The 18,291-nt window shown below is 39.3% G+C and overlaps 2 protein-coding genes and 1 long non-coding RNA gene across 6 annotated transcripts in view; 1 reads left to right on the top strand and 2 right to left on the bottom strand.

Moving 5' to 3' along the window:
- The first annotated feature begins 683 nt into the window (after positions 1–683).
- Positions 684–2,700, top strand: LOC101158421 (uncharacterized). The gene is made up of 3 exons (XR_177315.4): positions 684–990; positions 1,973–2,062; positions 2,304–2,700. It is a non-coding gene; the product is annotated as an uncharacterized LOC101158421 (long non-coding RNA).
- A 352-nt stretch (positions 2,701–3,052) lies between these two features.
- On the bottom strand, positions 3,053–13,510 carry LOC144994208 (transmembrane protein 192-like). 2 transcript variants are annotated; one of them, XM_078951120.1, is made up of 6 exons: positions 13,338–13,510; positions 12,849–13,004; positions 12,156–12,417; positions 11,929–12,051; positions 4,566–4,671; positions 3,053–3,676 (listed from the first exon to the last, which is right to left on the bottom strand). In XM_078951120.1, the coding sequence occupies exons 1-6, from the start codon at positions 13,365–13,367 to the stop codon at positions 3,562–3,564; spliced, it is 792 nt and encodes a 263-aa protein (XP_078807246.1). In that variant the 5' UTR covers positions 13,368–13,510; the 3' UTR covers positions 3,053–3,561. The 2 variants fall into 2 exon arrangements, with proteins under 2 accessions (XP_078807246.1, XP_078807248.1); XM_078951122.1 differs by having other exon boundaries at positions 12,849–13,001; positions 13,338–13,507.
- A 1,142-nt stretch (positions 13,511–14,652) lies between these two features.
- LOC144994203 (uncharacterized) overlaps positions 14,653–18,291 on the bottom strand; it is a 29,266-nt gene continuing 25,627 nt past the window's right edge. For all 3 annotated transcript variants that reach the window (XM_078951115.1, XM_078951117.1, XM_078951119.1), the window contains 2 exons: positions 17,587–17,689; positions 14,653–15,892 (listed from right to left, as the gene is read on the bottom strand). In XM_078951115.1, the coding sequence (XP_078807241.1) occupies positions 15,867–15,892; positions 17,587–17,689 (129 nt within the window). In that variant the 3' untranslated portion in view covers positions 14,653–15,866. The remainder of the gene's footprint in view (positions 15,893–17,586; positions 17,690–18,291) is intronic.

Genomic DNA, 18,291 nt, shown 5'->3' with positions numbered 1-18,291 from the left:
ACCATAATCTGCTTTTAGGATGAAGCAAGGAACACTTGTCTTGTTTATGAGATGTTTACAGAAGTGTCAGAAAAGCTGGCATCCTACTCCACCGAATCTCAGAAGCACAAGCAAAACTTTCAATTTTGCTGCAACAATCACTTCCAAAATAACCTGAGATTCTGCTCACAGCACACCTGGGAGAAGGCAAACAGGCACAGCGCTTCAGGCCTCTTTACAAGTCAACCCGCAAGATCACTTCAAAGCACTTTTAAAACTACAATTTCACCAAAGCAGATGTCCGGAAGGTCAAACAGACGGCTCTGCCAGATATGACACATTTCTGGATTTGATTTAGTCAAAGCTCCTGTCCTATAAAGAGCCCCCCACCCCCACCCCAGATGTTTGCCAGAGTGGGGGCTGGGGGTCTACCGAATGGACCTGGTGTCTTTTTTTAAAATTCAATTTCTAAAATCTGTGTTCTGAAGAAAATGATGATTTAACTCTGTCATGACTTCAATGCAAGTGTAAAATAAAGCTAAATGTGGGTTTTTGAAGCATTCGGATCCACTGAAAGGGGGATGTCCCTCAACATGTGGGGTCAATGTGCAGGGAGAGGGAGAGAGAATGAGGGGGGGGGGGGGGGGGGCATGGGGGGCAACCCTCCCCATCCCTCCCTCCAAACAGGCAACATATAGGAGACACCCCGGTTAGATTGCTCTCAGAGGTGGAAAAAGTCTCAGTGCGCAGGACTCACCAGCCGTCAGGACACGCACTCTCCTCCAGGAACAGTTTTTGGTATTTTCACCTGTTTCGAAGAGACTTTCTAAGAGGTGATCCAGGAGATCCAGAGCACGCCGAGCATCGTTTACTCCGTCCAGCAGCACCTTTCTGTAGATATCCTTAAACCTTTGGAGCCAGCTGGTAACCCCACCATGAGGGTTTGGAACCTGCTATACCTGCTGCTGCTGCTCGCAGCTGCGCTCGCGCCGGTCTTCTCTGCCAGGCCAGGTAAGATTCTGAACAAACCTCAAGTCTGCCCTAACTTAATTATTTATTTACCTGTAGTGCCAAGAAATAGTGTCATTTTCACCTCAGTCTCAGACTGAGTCTTCGCTCATGCCCATACATGCGGGCACACTACTGCGCCATGCCCTTGTAACAATTTGTAACCATAGCAACAAGAGAACACTTTTTTTCTCCCAAGTGGAAAAAAATAACTGTGTATTTTAAATCTACACCAGCTCTTCTAGTTTTGCGCTTTTTATCCAAATTATTAAGAAGTAATGGCACATTTGCGCATGCGCATTTACGTGCAAATCCAAGTTCTGCAGTTATTCGGAGAAGCAGCAGATGTAATTTCTAGGGGGAAGGGGGGCAGTGTTGTGCTCAGGTTCATGTGATGATGGAGTGAAAAGAAGACGAAGGTGGATGTAGGGGAAAAGGATGGGGGGGGGGGGGGCAGCTCGACCCCCACTGCCCCCGGTTGGAAGCCACTCCGGTGGGCTTTTGTTAACCACGGTGTTAAGGAGCAATGCAAATCGCCGCGGTTATTAACATGATGTGGAATCGCTGAGCCAGGCGTAAGGAAAGCTGCAGCTAGTTGGTCTCCAGGCTCGGAGCGGAGGGGCAGGTTCTGGTGGAGGAACTCGGGTGGGCTGAGACTGAGGAGGTGGTGCTGCGGGGGATGGGGGTCATAAAGTCATCTAGTTTATCTCTTCCTGGGCTTTGCTGGCTGGCAGACTGTGAACCGCTGAAGCTGAAGTGGATTTTTATTAGGGATCTTAAAAAATAATCACGTGTTAGGTCTGCGTCCCTCCCTGTGCGGCCAGCTGTTACTTTCCAGGTGTTTGACCTGAAACAAGCAGCAGGTGTGTCATTAAAGCACAGAAAAAAGTACAACTTATTTCATTCGAATGTTTGTAGATCTGATGAAACATTTTAATGCTCGCTTGTGTATGAACAAAATAATAATGTACTATTCCTATTTCAGACTTTTTGAACCTGAGGAGGAAATACCACAGACACCACTGCCTCCACAGACGCTGCATGCCCCTGCACTCCAGAGTCCCTTTTCCCTAAGGTGAGACGCTGTTCAGCAGAGGTTAAGCACAAGGTTACATCGCAGTAGAAAGGGTGGATGTGATTAGCAGCAGAGGTGTTCATTTGAAACAGGGCAAAAGAAAAAAGGTCAGACACAAATCTCATTAACAATGACAGTTTTAGTACCTTTGGTTTGGAGGAAAAAGTGGGTGAAGGAGACTTCAGATGTTTCTTAGGTTATTAGAAACTTTAAAGTACAATAAAGGTTTTATTTATTACAGACAAGTACAACAATGGGCGTCTCCTCCGAAGGAAAACTTTGACGTGAACAGCGGCGTACGTGGATGGAACCAAGTATACAAGACCTAAATGGATGTAGAAGTGGGGACATGGTATCTGCACACGTCCTGTGGACAAGACACACAGGGGAGGGGCGTTCAAAGCCAACCTCAGAAAAGGATTATGGGTAAATGAATTGAATCTGCCGTGATGTTGCAGCAGCTGCTTGGCAGGTACAGGCCGACAGAAATGCAGCCCAAAGACTGTAAATCCCATGATCCTTCAGGAAAGTCCAATGTACCCCAGACCCAAAGAGTTGTAAATGTCTTCTTATAAAGTGTTTTCTAATGTATGTATGCACTTCAAATGTTTATTAAATTACATTTTAAGCTTTCCTAACACATGTGCATAGTTTTTGTTCCCCTTGGCCAGATCGAGAATGTAAAAAGACGGCAGCTTTGAAGGGTCAAAGGTGACACTAAAGGTGTTTTTAGGTAATTTTCAGTAGAGAAGCACAAACCAATGGCCTGCAGCAGCTTTTGCTACCTCCAGGCCCTCAGCAGAAGCCTCATGGGAAAAAAAAAAGTCATAAATGCCTGAACTACAATGGGGGATGAAACAAAAGGTTTAGAAAGAAACGTCAGTGATTTCTAGACCCGGAGTTATGGTTTTTAATTAACGTTTAACAAACGTGAACTTCATCTAAATTCCTATCAATTATGAAAACAAAACTAAGTAAATTAAAACATGGGAATATTGACAGATTTTATTGGGATTAAAGTACACATAATAATTCACAGATTTACTGTAAAAAAAAAACAGAAATAGACAGATAAAATCAGCAGGATAGAACATTTTCTTAAATCCAGACGTGATGAATTCTCTTTCCTTTGTGCAACTGATCTCTCCGCTCCGTTTCTCCTTTAGAAACAAAAACCGGGTCGCTGCGGGTCAAGGGAATGATAAAAAGAAAAACCTTCACCTCTGATCTGTGACCCGTGACTCCTCACCTCGGTCCCATTTCTCCCTTTGCTCTCCACTTGTTTTTTTTTTATCTGTGAATCTCCGGTGAGGACGCCTCACAGAGCATGCGGGCTCAGTCTGAGTGTACAGGTGCTTTTGTTTGCTTTCGTATTTATCCAGCTCTTTTGAACTCACAGTTTGTCTCTGGGTGCAGTATAATCTCAAGGCTCACTCAGAGGGTTTGTGGCTGCTGTGGGGTGGACAGCACAAACAAAAAACAGGGGGGCCAGAGTGCAGTTAGTGCTGGGCAGTGAGGTTGAGCAGCCTCTTGCTCAGCAAACTGTTGTGGTGTTTCAGGTACTCTATCAGGTCGGCCTGCTTCTCAACCACCTCCTCCAGAGTGGATGCTCCTCTGTGAGAAAATGATGAAAGCAGATGAAATGAAATTCATTTGTCTTGTTAGTTACTACTTAATTACACAAACAAGTTTGTTAACCAATGCTCATATTTCTCTACTTGCAATTGTGCAGCAACTTTATATCACCAAACTCTAAGACAGCCACCAGATTCAAGGAGATTGAGGGTTGAGATGATTTTTAACCCTCAGCATAAAGTCCAACTCCAATCATCAAAAGCATTCCCAGTGGTCTCTTGATTTACGATTATGCCGTTTCAAAAATCGTCATTTTCAAGGACATAGTTTCTGCAGAGTGCCAGGAGTTCAAAGTGGTGGTCGGGAGCATTGCCGTGGACTTTGACCCACTTCCCATCATCCATCTGTTAATGTGCTTCCCCGCTACAACCCCAACCTAAAATTAGCGGTGCAACGAAACACCCAAGAGTTTTGAGTCAGATGGCACCTCAGACGAGGAAAATGAAGACGAATGTGGATCTATTTGTCTGCAGGGGGATACAGCAGCTTGTGGCCCACCCAGGATTTTCTCACAAATTTGTACATTCTTTTTCAAATAACATTTTTGCACTTTTCCCCTGATTCACATCGATTTGAATAAAGAAATACTCAGAAATGCAATTTTGAGCTTAATTTTCTTGCTAAATGAACACATTAAAAACTCCAAAAGCACAATTTCATTGGAGTGTCTTTAAAGTCATTGAATTGAACTGTTTTCTTTATTTCCTGTTTGAAATGCTCTCTTTTGCTAATGTGAATCACTTTGTGATTATGACTGATATAGGTGCTTAAGAAATACTCGTTTACTGACTTTCTTACTTTAAAGACAAATAAAACATCAACATTATAAAACATTCACGTCTTAAACCACAAAGCTGAATGTGAGTACCTGAAGCCGGTCTCAATGGGTTGGCCCGTCACACTGTATGAGTGTGAAAGCTCCTCCTGGTTTACATCTGGCGCAGCACGCTCACCGTTGAACTGCATTACTTTGACTGCAAACACAGATCAAAAACACGCCGTGTAAGTCGTTTGTGACAGTAGAGACATTAGAAATCAGAAGAACGTTCTGATTTTGTAAGTAAGTAACCAAAGCTTTAGATTGTAATGAGTATTTCTCTTTCCCTTAAACACACAGTGACTGTTATATCCTGCACTTAGTACTTATGAGGTGCCACATCCTGCACTCCAGCCGCTAATTCTGACACCCCAAACATAAAGGTTGGCTGTGGGTGGGGCTGGCGGCAAAGTGTTGGTGTGGATGAATGAAGTATTAATAAGAGGAGCAGTATAAGAGCTGGCAGTGGCTGAACTTCTGTGGATGCTGCAGATGAAGAGGAGTTGTTGGCCGAGTCTCGATAAGGTTTGGGCGTCATTAGCCAAAGGGAATTGTCAGGGAGGCTCTAAAGAGCGCTGTCTTTACCTTCTTTATCCAAAGAAATGCAGCACATTCCTGCATAATGAGACCCTAAGTCTGTGTGTTTGTGAGGTTGCCTGTAAACCAGGAAACGGGCAAGGATAAAAAAAATATTTTTACATGTATTTATTTAAAACAATAACCTAATGTTTAAATGTTATTCATCTTTTTCATTAGGACTCTGAAAAGACTAGATTTTCTTTAAAGTTTATGGAATATCTTAAAGATACTTGACTGTTTTTCTTTTTAGTTCAAAGGTAACTTACAAGAAGGATTTTAATTGTTGGTTTGATTTAGGGTTACTCTTTGGGAGGAGAAAGCAACCACTAAAAAACCTCAAAACCTTTTGTTGTGTGTAGTTTAAAATTCTGAAAGAAACTACTATATTTTTTTTACATTTTTGCTTTAGTAAAAAAAATGATACATTCAAATTTACATCTTATATTATTTTACTGTTTTTTCAAAGTGTTTATAAAAAATTGCTATATAAATTACCTGCACATTGACAAAGACCATTAAAAATTGTATTAGAATTTATATGATTATTTATTACATTTTTCGAAAGCTACTTTTGATTTATTTAAATTTGATTTGGAGTTGTAGATATAGACAAGGCCTTTTTACACACTGTTGGAAAAGCATCACTTGTTTATTGAATCGTGTGTGAATATTATCAGCAACTCTGCTGTTGCTTTAAGACGTTCCTGAACACCACTGACTCAGCTGATCCTCCAAAGATGGTTTGATGCAAGAATGTCTGGATGACACGAGTTGGTGAAAAAATGTACTATTTAGGAATCAAGGAAACAGAGTAAACGTTGTGTGGATGCACCGGGAGGAAGAGATGAAGGACTGGACAGATGGAGGAAGCAGTGTAAAGCTTGCGACACATTTCACACCTTCCTGTCAGACACTCCTAGCTGGACAGTCCTGCTTAAAGCCATCTTATCCACATCTGAAAAACCTCAATCATCCGCCAAGAAATGCAGATTTCCAAGTGATGAAGCAAAGCAGCCAAGGTGACAATGGCTACTATAGCTGAATGGGACAATTCAAATGTGCTATCTGATAGCTCAATCAACGGTGTTGGGAAGAGGGTGCGGGGATGCACTGCGCCAACAGTCCCGCCCACAACTCAGAAGTGAATTCCTCTGCCACTTTGCAGAAACTGTCCTAGAAAACGACACAGACTTTTTGATTTTGGCTCAAAACGGCATAATCATAAATAAAAGACCACTGGAAACGTTTTTACATTAGATGAAAAGATGATCGGAGTGGGTCATTAAAGAAGTAGTAACAGGCCTGTGAGGAGGAACAATGTTAGAACTCTTCCATTTGTTTTTGTAGAAACTGAATATTCATGTTTTCACATCATTATATAAATAAATTCTTTAAAAAAAAATTGTGATTTTTCTGAATTCAAATTTTCCCCCATTCTGTTTGTCATAAAGGGTACCAACAGTGAACATTACAGACCTTTCTGGCAGACAACTTGCAGAACTGGTCACCGTCCAAAACCTTTTTTGCTAAAACACGTTTTTTTTTTGTTTTTTAGACCAAAGGTCAGTTGTACTTTAGCGTGTCATCACTATGGTTGCACTAGCACGTCATCTTCGGGCTCCGCGTTAGGTTTGGGGAAAAGATGGCCGTGCAAACGTATGTGTATGGGGATGGTGCTAGGGTTGTGTGTGACAACCACATGCCCTGCAGTGCTTACACTAAGTTCTGACCAAGCAATGTGTAAGAAAGAGGTGTATTATATGTGGAGCCTTTGAAGGCCTCGACAGGCCTTTGATGTGTATGGAGCTCTATAGAAGGGGGGCATTCATGTTCAAATGAGAGGCAGAAACATACAGAAAAACCTCAAACACACAGGCACATGCACACACACAGTTACAATCAGTATGCACTTCAAAGAGGGCTTTAATGAGGCCTTCCTGTGTGGACTTCATAGCTGCAGGCACTGCATCTCCTTCTATGCTTCCTGTAAATAAATTAAAAAAAGCATCTTCTTTATGGCCTCTCTGACGTCACCTTTACTCGGCTTCTGCCAGCATTGGGCTGGGTGTAAGTAGGCCTGGTGTGCAGAGGCGTTGCTCGGTCTGCATCATGCCTGACTGCACTGATCTGAGCAGGAATGCAGCGGAGGAACAGATGTACCCCACCACACACCGGATCACCGGCACTGTAAACACAGAGACAATGCATGCGGAGGGGGCCGAAGGCTTCCCCTTGGCTAAGTTAAATCTTTGTGTTTCTTATCTTCTCTGCCTGGATTTCTGATATCTTTCCCTGCAATCTGTGCCCTTCAGCTGACAAACAACCCTTTAAAATGGATTTCCTCTGAATACAGATTCTTCCATTTCAATATCCTCTGTTCCAACATCTTTTCCCCTTTACGCACTTGGATTGATTCAAATGATAGCAAGATGCATCAGATTAACAAAAGCTTTAACAAGTTATTTTATATAAAAGTAAACATTGTTTAATGCTCACTGTAGAAAACGACATGCTTGACCTTTTAGAGATTCTGTGTTGAATGACAGTTCTTAGACAGTAGTACCGATATTCCAAACATGCTTGTAATTTGTCAATAAAACTCTTTATGTGAGGTAAAACCTTGTATTAATGATTTCTAAAAGTTTTTGTAAGTATTAATACATTTATATCAAAGTAAGTCCTTCAACTTTTGGCCAATGTCAACACTTTTGTAATGCTAAACTCGAACCACAAAACAAAAGTGGATTTATCATTCTTTATTTGATCACAATGAATCAAATCCTTCTCCCATTTCACATCACTGCCTCAAAGCACAACAAAACACCTTTATCTTGTTTTTTCATTGCTATCAAGTACAGTCTGAACGGCTGTAAGGATTTCTGTAAAGACAAGGCTTTACTTTCAAGATATATATATACATAAAACATGAAATGCATGTTTTTTAACAGACTAAATTCTTGAATTAATGAAAAGCTTTCCTGGATTTGTCCACATAATATACCTTACAGTCTCATAACTTCAGCTGATATTGACTCCATTACTCTGATCAGGTTGATAAAGTAGCTGATCATAGCTACTATGACATAGCTGAAGGTAAAGCTGTACTGACAGCTTTTTTTAATAGCATATGACAACAAACATGTTGCTCATTTATTATGAATGGCATGTGTTGCTTTGTAATTTTTGGTTGTCATGTCTTCCATCAGACTTCCAGCGCATGCATGAACCACTTAAGCCCTATCAGGATCCTCAAAGTTCATTTTGCCTTAGCTTTTTCAGACAGACTCAAGCTAAAATGACTAGAAACCAAGCATAGATTTTTTCTGAATTTTATGAGAAACGGCTAAAGCAAAGAACTCTTCCCATCTGGATCTGCAAACGGTTTTTCTCCCGTTTGTCAGTGAACTCCCTTTTCTGAAACATAACCTTCAGAAACAGAGACTGAATACAGTTACTGTGAAAGCTTCAGTGTTTTCTAATAGTCCACTTGATCAGCAGAAATGGTTCATTATGAGGTTTTTTTTTTATTAATATAGCTGAAAAAAACATTTCACAGACACGCGTGTTGCAGTCAGCCATGAAGGATAATTTCCATGCCACTCCACCAGTCTTTCATCTCCTAATGTCTTTTTCTGTGCAAATGTGACGCAAATGGGTATTTTTTGTATTTCATTATTATTTAACTAAATTGTGATGTTCACAGCTTCTTGCACTAATTGTGTTGAGGTGGGTCATAATCTTACCTTGTTCACATTTATCATTGAAGTGCTTAACATTTTTATTAATTTTATACCAATGCTTGAGAGGTAAAATACCAACTAAAGAACCTTTTAGGGGAAACAAGTTTAAAGAAAACCGTAGACTTGTTAATAGATGCAGAAGTCTCTCTACAGTTTTCCTCATGGAAGGACTTCCGATGTAAAATGGCCTCCACTTGAACATTACGAGACGTTTTGATGACTTAACATTCAATACTTATTGTCAGTTTCTACAGGAAATATGAACTTTAGGAAAATACTGGATGGGGTTGTTTTCGAACACACATTTGCATCCAGCAAAGTTTGCTCGGTGCTTGTGTCAGGAGAAAAACACCAGCAGATCAGCCAGGAGCAGGAGGATGGACAAGAAGCTGAATGGCCGATTGTTATGCTGTCGAGTTTGAAAAGGGCAGGGTGGGTTTTGTGATGCAAATGCACTTGGATGGAGAGTGGGGGAAGAGTGTGTGTGTAATGTAATCTACAGGGTGTGTCTCTGAGCTACAGCTGGAACCGCAGTCAACATACAACAGCATCAACTTGTTAGCTTGGTGTTTAGGGTCATGTAAAAATTGAGTTATGGAGACTGGGGATTTTCCATGTGGGTCAGCTGATTTTTGGGATTCTGACACGAGTATAAAAACTGTACCTTTTTCTTTTGAGCTGGAGTTGCATGAATGGACCATTTCCAAAGTGTTATTAGGAAATCAACAACTTTACAACATTGTTCCACAAATATAAATGTCTAAATTTCAGACGAGCACCTGCATCATCAGGGTCCTCAATTAAATAATAAGCCTGTTCTTTCAAAATCTGAAGGTCCGTTCAGCCTTTATTATTAATATTCTTGCTGTTGGAAGCGTTAGACTAAGAGATGAGCGGTTTAAAAACGGGGTGCACAAATTGTGTGTGGATTGTGTATTTCTGCATCCTTGGACATGGGTTTTGTGATACGAAGTCTTCCTCTTGCCTCAAAAACATTTAACTCCATTCAAAACTCTAATAAAACTTCCATTACTTTGTAATAGAACAGTTTCTACTCCGCCTGTGAGGATTTAATTGCCCAATAGATTAAAAATAATAATGTTTTGTGCCGTTTTTTTTTCTTTTTTTTAACATTACCAGTGTGTTCTTATGAGCAGGGCAATATTAAGTCTTTTGATTTATTTTTTTGATAAAAAAATGTACAAACACCTGGATCATGGATGCTGTGTGTATTTTGCCTACAAAAGGCTACACACTCTTGTTTGGCCTGCAAACCTAACAATATGACTTCAAATCAAATCTAAAGCAGAAATGTAAAAGGTTCCACATTTGTGTGAACCTAAAACTGACTTTATTCCCGTACGCATCAAGGTTTTCTACTGTATTCTAAAAAAGCAACAGATAAAAAAACAAATTACTTAACAAAAGGGGCTCTTTACATCAGCAGGTAATGTGCCTTCACACATGTAAAAAAAACTGGAGGATTGACAATTTTGCAGAACATATGAAAACTTATTGCTCTTTGTACACTGTCTCTGTGCTTTCGCTTTGATTATCATTCTCCAAGTGACCTTAAGCATTAATAATCATTGTGCTGCTGCAGGCTTACATTGATGGGGATTTAATTTAGTAACCCACCCAAGTTTGTTTACCCCACCTCAGTTACATTAATATAATTTTGTAACAATTAATAAAAGTTCCTCTTTGTCTTAACAGATGCTCCAGCGATGCTGTGTTTGTCTGCTTCCTCTCTTCTCACTTAAATGTTTTTTGTTTTGTCAGATAACCAGTGTTCCAGTAATTTTGCTCTGGACTGCTTCATCATCTAACTCAGTGTTTTTCAACCTTTTTTGAGCCATGGCACACTTTAACCTTGACAAAAATCCCGTGGCACACCAGCATCCAAAAAAAAAAAAAAAAAAAAGGACAAACTCATAGTCTGTATTGATCTACAGCCTCTCTGCAATCTCACATGCATTTTTGTGATAATTGTGGCAGAAAAAGCTGGAAGCTGCAGCTGTTTTTTCTAAAAGATGTAATAAAAGTTAAGTTAGAAGATTTAAAAACTGTTTGATGTGCGTTCGTTGTGGTTTCAAGACGTTAAGAGGAGCGCCGAGACGCTGTCACTTTAACCCAATGCATCATGGGACATGTAGTGCAAAAATCAGCCGAACTCAGAAAGACTAGCGTCTCTGAGCTTCATTGTTTTGTTCAATTGTTCCACCGTCTGACACCGGATTTTGTGGAAGGCTACACCGCTAAAGACGAGCTTTTGCTGGTATTTTTGTTAGAACTGAGAAACTTTATGAGCAGAATCGGAACAAGGAAGTGAAGACTTTAACCACTTCTGATTGGTCAGAGTGATGACATGTGATTAAGCCTCCAAGAATGATTGGTGGAGACAGTTAAAGGGGCGGGACTTTTCCTGATACAGACTTTTCCTGATAAATCGTGGTACCGTCATTCTTATCAAAATGTCTTTAATAATAATAAAATAAACACAAAGAAAAAATTATTTTACGATTTTTCATATTTCTAATTTCTCAGTGTTTTATCAGGACCTGTTTGGATGAACAAAGAGCTGATATCCTAAAGATGGTAAATGTTTTTGGATCAGTTTATGAGGGCAATTTACCACAGCACACCTGACCATCTCCCACGACACACTAGTGTGCCGCGGCACACTGGTTGAAAAACACTAATCTAACTGTAGCTTTTTCTAATGCATCTCTTTTGCCTAACAAGTCATTCAGTGATCCCAATAAGTCACATCAGATGGTCACCTTGGTCTGGTTATGCCAGAGCTTTCTTCCTATAGTTTCATTTCAATAGAATGTGCTATATAATGGAGTTCATGTTACATAATCATTGGCCTTGCAAGGCTCTCATTACCCACAAGAATAAAATTAGATATCCTCCCCCCGTGAACCACGTGTTAAATCCCAGACACACTTCAGTATGAACAGATGTGCAGCATAACACCAACAAAAAACAGCATTACAATATGTTCTAAAGATGGAAACAAACTCCTGTGTGTGTGCACTTAATCAGTGGCCATCTTAAACAAATTACAATAACAAGAGATGTGTCTTTACCTGCGTAGTACAGAAGACATGGAAAAGTCAACAAAAGCTCCAGCCCCAGAATGCTGAGAAGCATGTAGGTACGCACCGTCTGGGACAATCTGACAGTCAGAAATATCAACATCAAGACATTTCCTATTTAGACAAAAACAAAACAAAACAAAAAAAAAATCACTCTTTACTGCCACCTGTTGGATATCCATGAACTTTACGTCAGAAGTAAGTGAATGTACATCTACCTGAAGAGTGTATTGTGAACGGCAGATGTTTCAGCTGCTGTGTTTGTCTGTAAAATTGCAGGTATCCTCTGCCCCGAACTTTATTGTGATGATGCTGCACACAGCAGGAGAACGCCAGGACCAGCAGCCACAAACACGCCTTTGCGTAAACTATGATGCTGTTGCCAGGTTCATTTCCCAGAAAGTGCATACACCTCTCCTCTTGGCCAAACTTCAGCACACACAGAACGGCCACACATATTGACAACACAACGAAGACAATCTAGGAATAAAAAGCAAAGAGACAAAGTCATTAAAGAACAATTTAGTGCGAAAAGCCTCGTGACAGTCTTATGACAACAAACAGGAAACAAATTGCTTACTGGGCCTAGATGGAAAAAGATCATTTGCAGCTAAAAGTCGATGCAGACACTTAGAGAATAAAAAATATATCATGTAGTTTTTACATAAACTTTAGCTTAACGCTGAGTATAAAATAAACAATTAAAAAAGGCTGAGTTCTTTATAAACACCCACAAATGGCCCATCCAGGTTGAAGGAACTTTGCGAGTCCCTCCGACAAAACTAACATTAGCAACAGTTTATAATAAATACAGTCACAAACAATGAAAATATTCTTTAGAATCAAATTAGCATCAGAAAGAGAATATAAAATGATTTATAAAAGGTACAAGCTACATGTGGGCGTCATACATGCAGAAGAGACAGCAAGGCAGCATGAAGATGTGTTGGCAATGTTTGAAACTCTCTTCTGATGGCAGAATGAAGTGCATCAGCAGAGATCAGTGGTCCGTCTACCAAAGTGTCCTCCTCTGTACTCTGGGTCATATCTACTGAAGGACCTGCCTGCTGGAAAGAGAGAGAAAAAGTTTACATGTAAAGAAAAAAGGAAAAAGATAAGTGTACATTTTTTAATGGAAAAAAATAAAATTATCACTTATTTAGCAGCTACTTGGCAGCTAAATTGTTAAGTGAACAGTAATTCAACTCTAGACAAACGTTTTAAAAAATTAGATGGCTCCTGTTTAGGCAAATGGTGGAGTCATGAAGTCGCTAACAAATAAAACAATGCAGCTCCTAGTTATTGTTTTTAGCAAACCGTGCTAGCTAGCAACTATTTTGGGCAGTCAGGTGAGTTGGTGGTAATTAATTGCTAGTTAATGTAAAGCAGTAAGTACTTACTACATGAGCAGAAGGTCTTTGGAAGTCCATCTATGTGGTCGTCCTAAACAGCCAAAGAAACAATAAGATATAACATGGCTTTATTGCTTATTGGTTTATTTCCGGTCGAGTGACAACTGTGAAATATCAGCGGCAAAGTCTAGTTCCGTCTTTATCTGGTCCGACTCCTGTTGAACATTTGTTCCTGGCTAAACAGTTCCGCTTCACAAGCGAGAGTTAGCGCAACTCAGAAAAGGTTAATAAATGTGTATATATGGGAAATTATTTACCCCAAATTTTGGTAGACAAAAAAACAAAAGACACCCCCCACACACGCACGTGTTATTTTATCAAGGAGGGTATGACACAGCTCTTAGCAAAAACTTGAGTATATTTATTGCAAGTAAATTACAGACCATGTTCCTGTAGTGGTTGAAGTATACTAGATAATACATAAAAAGTAAACTTCAAGTAATCTGCTTTACTTTTAGTATAGACTGCTTGTTGTACACTGAGACTGCTTTGTGTTAAGGGAAACCACAAAACCTGATCATAATGAGAAAGTCATTTAGGCATTTTTCTTTTTCTCTATTGTACAAAATATTTTCACTTCAGCGAAAAAAGAAAAAAAAACAATACATTTTTTTCACACAGGTTCAACCGGGATTCTGTTCTTTAAGGGCAGGTGTGTCAAACCCATTTTCACCAAGGGCCACATCAGCATAGTTGCTGTCCTCAAAAGAATATAACTTATACATGTAACAAAATGTAATGACAAATAAACGTAACTACTCCTTAATGTTAAATAACTCATTATTTATTTACTATAACTTTTTCTAGTGACAATTACAATTGCGTAGAAAACACGTTTGCTTGTTACTCTAGCATAAATCCTTTTACATTTTATTCTGTCAGGTTAGGTTATATGGACAGTGTTTAAGTCCTAATGTATAGTTGCCCAATCCGATATTTCAAGTCTGATTCCCCCAAGATATGAATAAATACACACCAATTTAAATTTTTTTATTCTAAGAAATTAAAAACTTTTATGCTCTCGCGGGCCACATACGATGGCATGGCGGGCCACCTTGAGTTTGACACGTGTTTTAGGGCAACTGAATATATAAGGTTGATCTTGTAGAAGTTTCAAAGCTCATCCGAGTAGCTTCTTCAGTTTGTCTCAACTTTTATTGTTCAGCTCAGTAACAGAATCCTGTGATAAGATGACTAGGAAGTCTAAGAATCTTCACAGAAATTTAAGTTAAACATTTTTTAGATGTTTTAAAACGCCGGTTCCTTAAATCTCATTTGGACTCATTATCAGAGAGCAAATAAATTATGACAATTTCAAATGTTTTTATTGTTAACCATAATACAGCTGTTATAAAAGACAACAAATTGAACTGTGTCCAGGAGAAAAAGACACTTGTCCAAATGTAGGTGGGACAGAGGAAAGAGTGAGACGGCTCATTCTCTGGGGAGGCAACAGTTGTGATAGAGGCAGACAGCAGATGAAATCATTAAGAAGGACGCAGCAAAAGCACAAGGTGTCATTGGTTTACATCATTGGTGGAGTGGTAAAGGGAAGCTGGTAAATAGGAAATATTTATTCGTACATTTTTTTTGCTGGTATGGAACTGTGCTTGAAGTCTAATCTCACAATTCATTCACATTTACACATGCTTACACAAACACACACACACACACACACACACATACATAATGTGCCGAGACCCAAAGGTCAGTGTGGGGGTAAAACCCTCACCTTTGCATTCATTACATAAGGCACTGATTCATATGGAGATAATCTATGAGAGTAAAGAATAACTAGAACCTAAAAAGGGAAATAATGTAAAAGACAAACAGTATTATCACACAAGAACATGCAGTCTTACTTTTAAAAAACTCATCTAGCAATAACAGACTTGTGTAAATAGGCCGGATTCTTAAATCTATCAAAGTATCATAAAGATGAGCGACACAAAAGAAAAGAGATCAAGCTCAAGTGTTCACTGAGAAATACTCATAACTTATATATGTTCATGCAAAACTGTAAACACAAAACTTTAAATGAAGGAGAGAGGGTACAAGTAAGGCATAACAATGGTCAAGCAAGCTACTGCAACCTGAATCACTTTGTAGTCACATGACCAGTGCAAAAGCAGGAGTTAACAAGCCCAGAGTTCAGGAACAAGCGATGTTCAGCTCAAAGTGTTTAACATGTTTAGCAGAGAACATATGGAGCGGCATGAGCAAGAACCTAAACATACAGCTTTCTTGAGTTCGTCCATGCTGTGCATTTTAAAATAGGAGAGTAGATGCGCATCTAGTCAGGAAGTACATTATTTAATGCTAGTGTTGTGAAGCCCAAATGTGGATCCAGTTTCTCTGTCATAAACACTAAACTCCAAGCTGCATTACAGGCAAAGGATGATGCAGGAACTGTGGATTTCAAGACTCTTCCAGGATGTCCAGAATGGGACTTAAAGTTCCAGGATTGTTCTCGTTCCAATCACCGCCTGCAGAAATCCCAGTTCCAAGGAAGGACTATCAAAGAGTTGTGGGCTGACCTCTGCCTGCATGACACACAAACAAACAAACAATCAAACAAAGTGTGTTTCCACAAAACCACAACCCAGTTTAGAGACTGATTAAGTTACTGTTGAAATTTAAGAGAGGTATATATTAAGACATGTATTTAATAGGTCAACAAATCAGCTTAAAATGTTTTTTTTATGTTATTACATCAACAAATAAGTAAAATTATATTTATTTAAAAAACACCAATCTTATTGCGCCAACCTTTTATTAAAACGGTTTACATGCTAGCTGCCTTTATAGTTCTATGGAGCTAAAACAAAGGGAACCACACTAAAAACATAAAAGGTTTTTGTCTTCTTAAATAATAATTGTAATTATACACCAATTAGGAATCTGTCTGATCTAAAATTTAACTTCTAAAAACACTTCTGTAAAATTTATTTCACACTCAGGATCACATTTTTTAAATAGGATTAGCTGCTACATAATAATTAATTTTACTTTCGATTGGAATTGTCTTTATCCAAAAATTATATTAAATTTACAATTGTCTTTGTATGTAGTTCCAAGGATTAACCTTTTTACACCATATGTCCCCAATCATCATCATCATCATCATTATAAAGCACCTTCCAACACCAGCCAAGGAGGCCCAAAATGCTGTACATATCGAGAACAAAACATAAAAGAATCAAAAGCAGAAAACCAAATTAAAACATTGTAGAGACATAAATAGAAAAGAATAAAAAGCATAACACCAATTTAAAAGAGATTAAAACCAACATAATAACAGGACTAGGCTGATGATAAAACACTGAAATGGAGGGACAATTATTTTTTAAAACTCTCCAAAAGCGTGACCTCTCTAATTGCAGGTGGCAGCTGATTCCATAATTTAGGAGCCAACACAAAAAACACACAGCTGCTCTATATGAGACTGCACTAGCTGCAGCTGCTCTGACTGAGTTTGGTTCCTACCTTTGGTTCTGGGAACCATTAACACAAACTGGCCAGTGAAGCGTAAGGACTTTATGGGGGGCATATTTTAAAAGCAGACTGGAGAGGTAAGAAGGTGCTGCACCTGCCAGGAAGTACCTGCAAGTACTGCACTGGCAGCCAGTTCAAAGAGACCAAGATCAGTGGTCAAACTTCTTTGCCCACAAATAAATCTGGCTGCTGCTTTTTGTAACAGCTGCAGCCTGGCTAATAATGCCTTTGGGAAAGCCAGCATACAAAGATGTAATGTATCATTAAATCCAGGCCTCCACTTAATTTAGAATAATCTTGAATAGGAAAAAAGAAACAAACACATAGGAACATTTTCTTGAAATATAAATGAAGTTATTTTCAGGCATAAAAGGGTTCAATTCTACATTTTATTACCCTAAACCTTAGGTAGACTTGAATTTCTCTGTGTTCAGGAAATAATCTGTTGTAATGAACATCCAGGTTAGGCCATGTCCCACAGTTAGTATAGACAAATAAACAAATGTTATTTGAATCCTGAAAAAACAAAACAAAAGCATACTTTTGCATGTGCCTTACATTTGACATTTTTCCCCACTGAAAGATTGGTGCTTGATCAATTTTTGACTGCAGAGAAAGAAGATGCATTCTCCCCCTCTTATAAAAATGCTTTCTAAATATAAAAATGTAACTCTTAAAGACATTTGAAGCTCTGTTATTGAAATGAAAATAAAGAAAAGTTTGGGCGAAGAGATGTTCTTACCCCGTGATGCAATGTAGCATTCGTGACAGCTTAGCTGTCCATTACGAATCCTTACATCCGTCCCTGCACTGGCATCTCCCAGCTGTCCTTTGCACACTCCACACTGTTTACAAGTTAACATGAAACACAAGAATGTTGTATTTTGGTACTTCTTTATGTTCATCACTTCTAGAGCAGGGCACCTCAGGTTCCACCACCCTGTCTGCTTTCTCCCTTCCCTAGTTGCTGCTGATTGGCTGACTCAGGTGTTTCCACGTTCTGATTGACTGAGCACATCTGATCCAGGTAATCAGCAACAAGCTAGGCAGGGAGAGCAGGAAAACATGCAGGATTGGAAAATCTCAGGAACAGGGGGGTGTTCCAAAAAGCAGGTTATGTGAGTTACCGCGGTAAGTTTGAGGCTAAGGAAGCGGATAACCTCAGCTTTTGGTTCCAAAAATGGAGGTATGTTTCAGGGTATGTCAAGTTGCCATAGTAACTCATGCTCTGAACATAACCTGGTCTGGAGCAGGTTTAGTTGAGGGTCAGTTTCTTTTCAGAGAGGTGAAGCAGCATGACGTGTCCATTTGAAGATGATTTAGTGGATGAAGAAACTCAGATAATACTTTTTCCACCATGAGAGGGTGATAAGACCACGCATGGATGTTGGAAAGATAAACTTTTTTAAACTACCGTAATCTAACTTCATTATTTGCTACAGTTCAG

The sequence above is a fragment of the Oryzias latipes genome, chromosome 1 (assembly GCF_053564925.1).
Source record: "Oryzias latipes strain Hd-rR chromosome 1, Olatipes_Hd-rR_3.1".
Classification (NCBI taxonomy): Eukaryota; Metazoa; Chordata; class Actinopteri; order Beloniformes; family Adrianichthyidae; genus Oryzias; species Oryzias latipes.
The sequence above is the reverse complement of the archived record's forward strand: the minus strand, read 5'-3'. Positions and strand labels throughout refer to the sequence as shown.

Excerpts from the sequence above, each read along its gene's own strand:
- LOC144994208 (XM_078951120.1), bottom strand. The coding sequence starts at position 13,367 with ATGGACTTCCAAAGACCTTCTGCTCATGTA. Across the intron at positions 12,052-12,155 it reads GTTCACAATACACTCTTCAG|GAAATGTCTTGATGTTGATA; the intron begins GTAGATGTACAT and ends TTGTCTAAATAG. Across the intron at positions 3,677-4,565 it reads CCCATTGAGACCGGCTTCAG|AGGAGCATCCACTCTGGAGG; the intron begins GTACTCACATTC and ends ATTTTCTCACAG.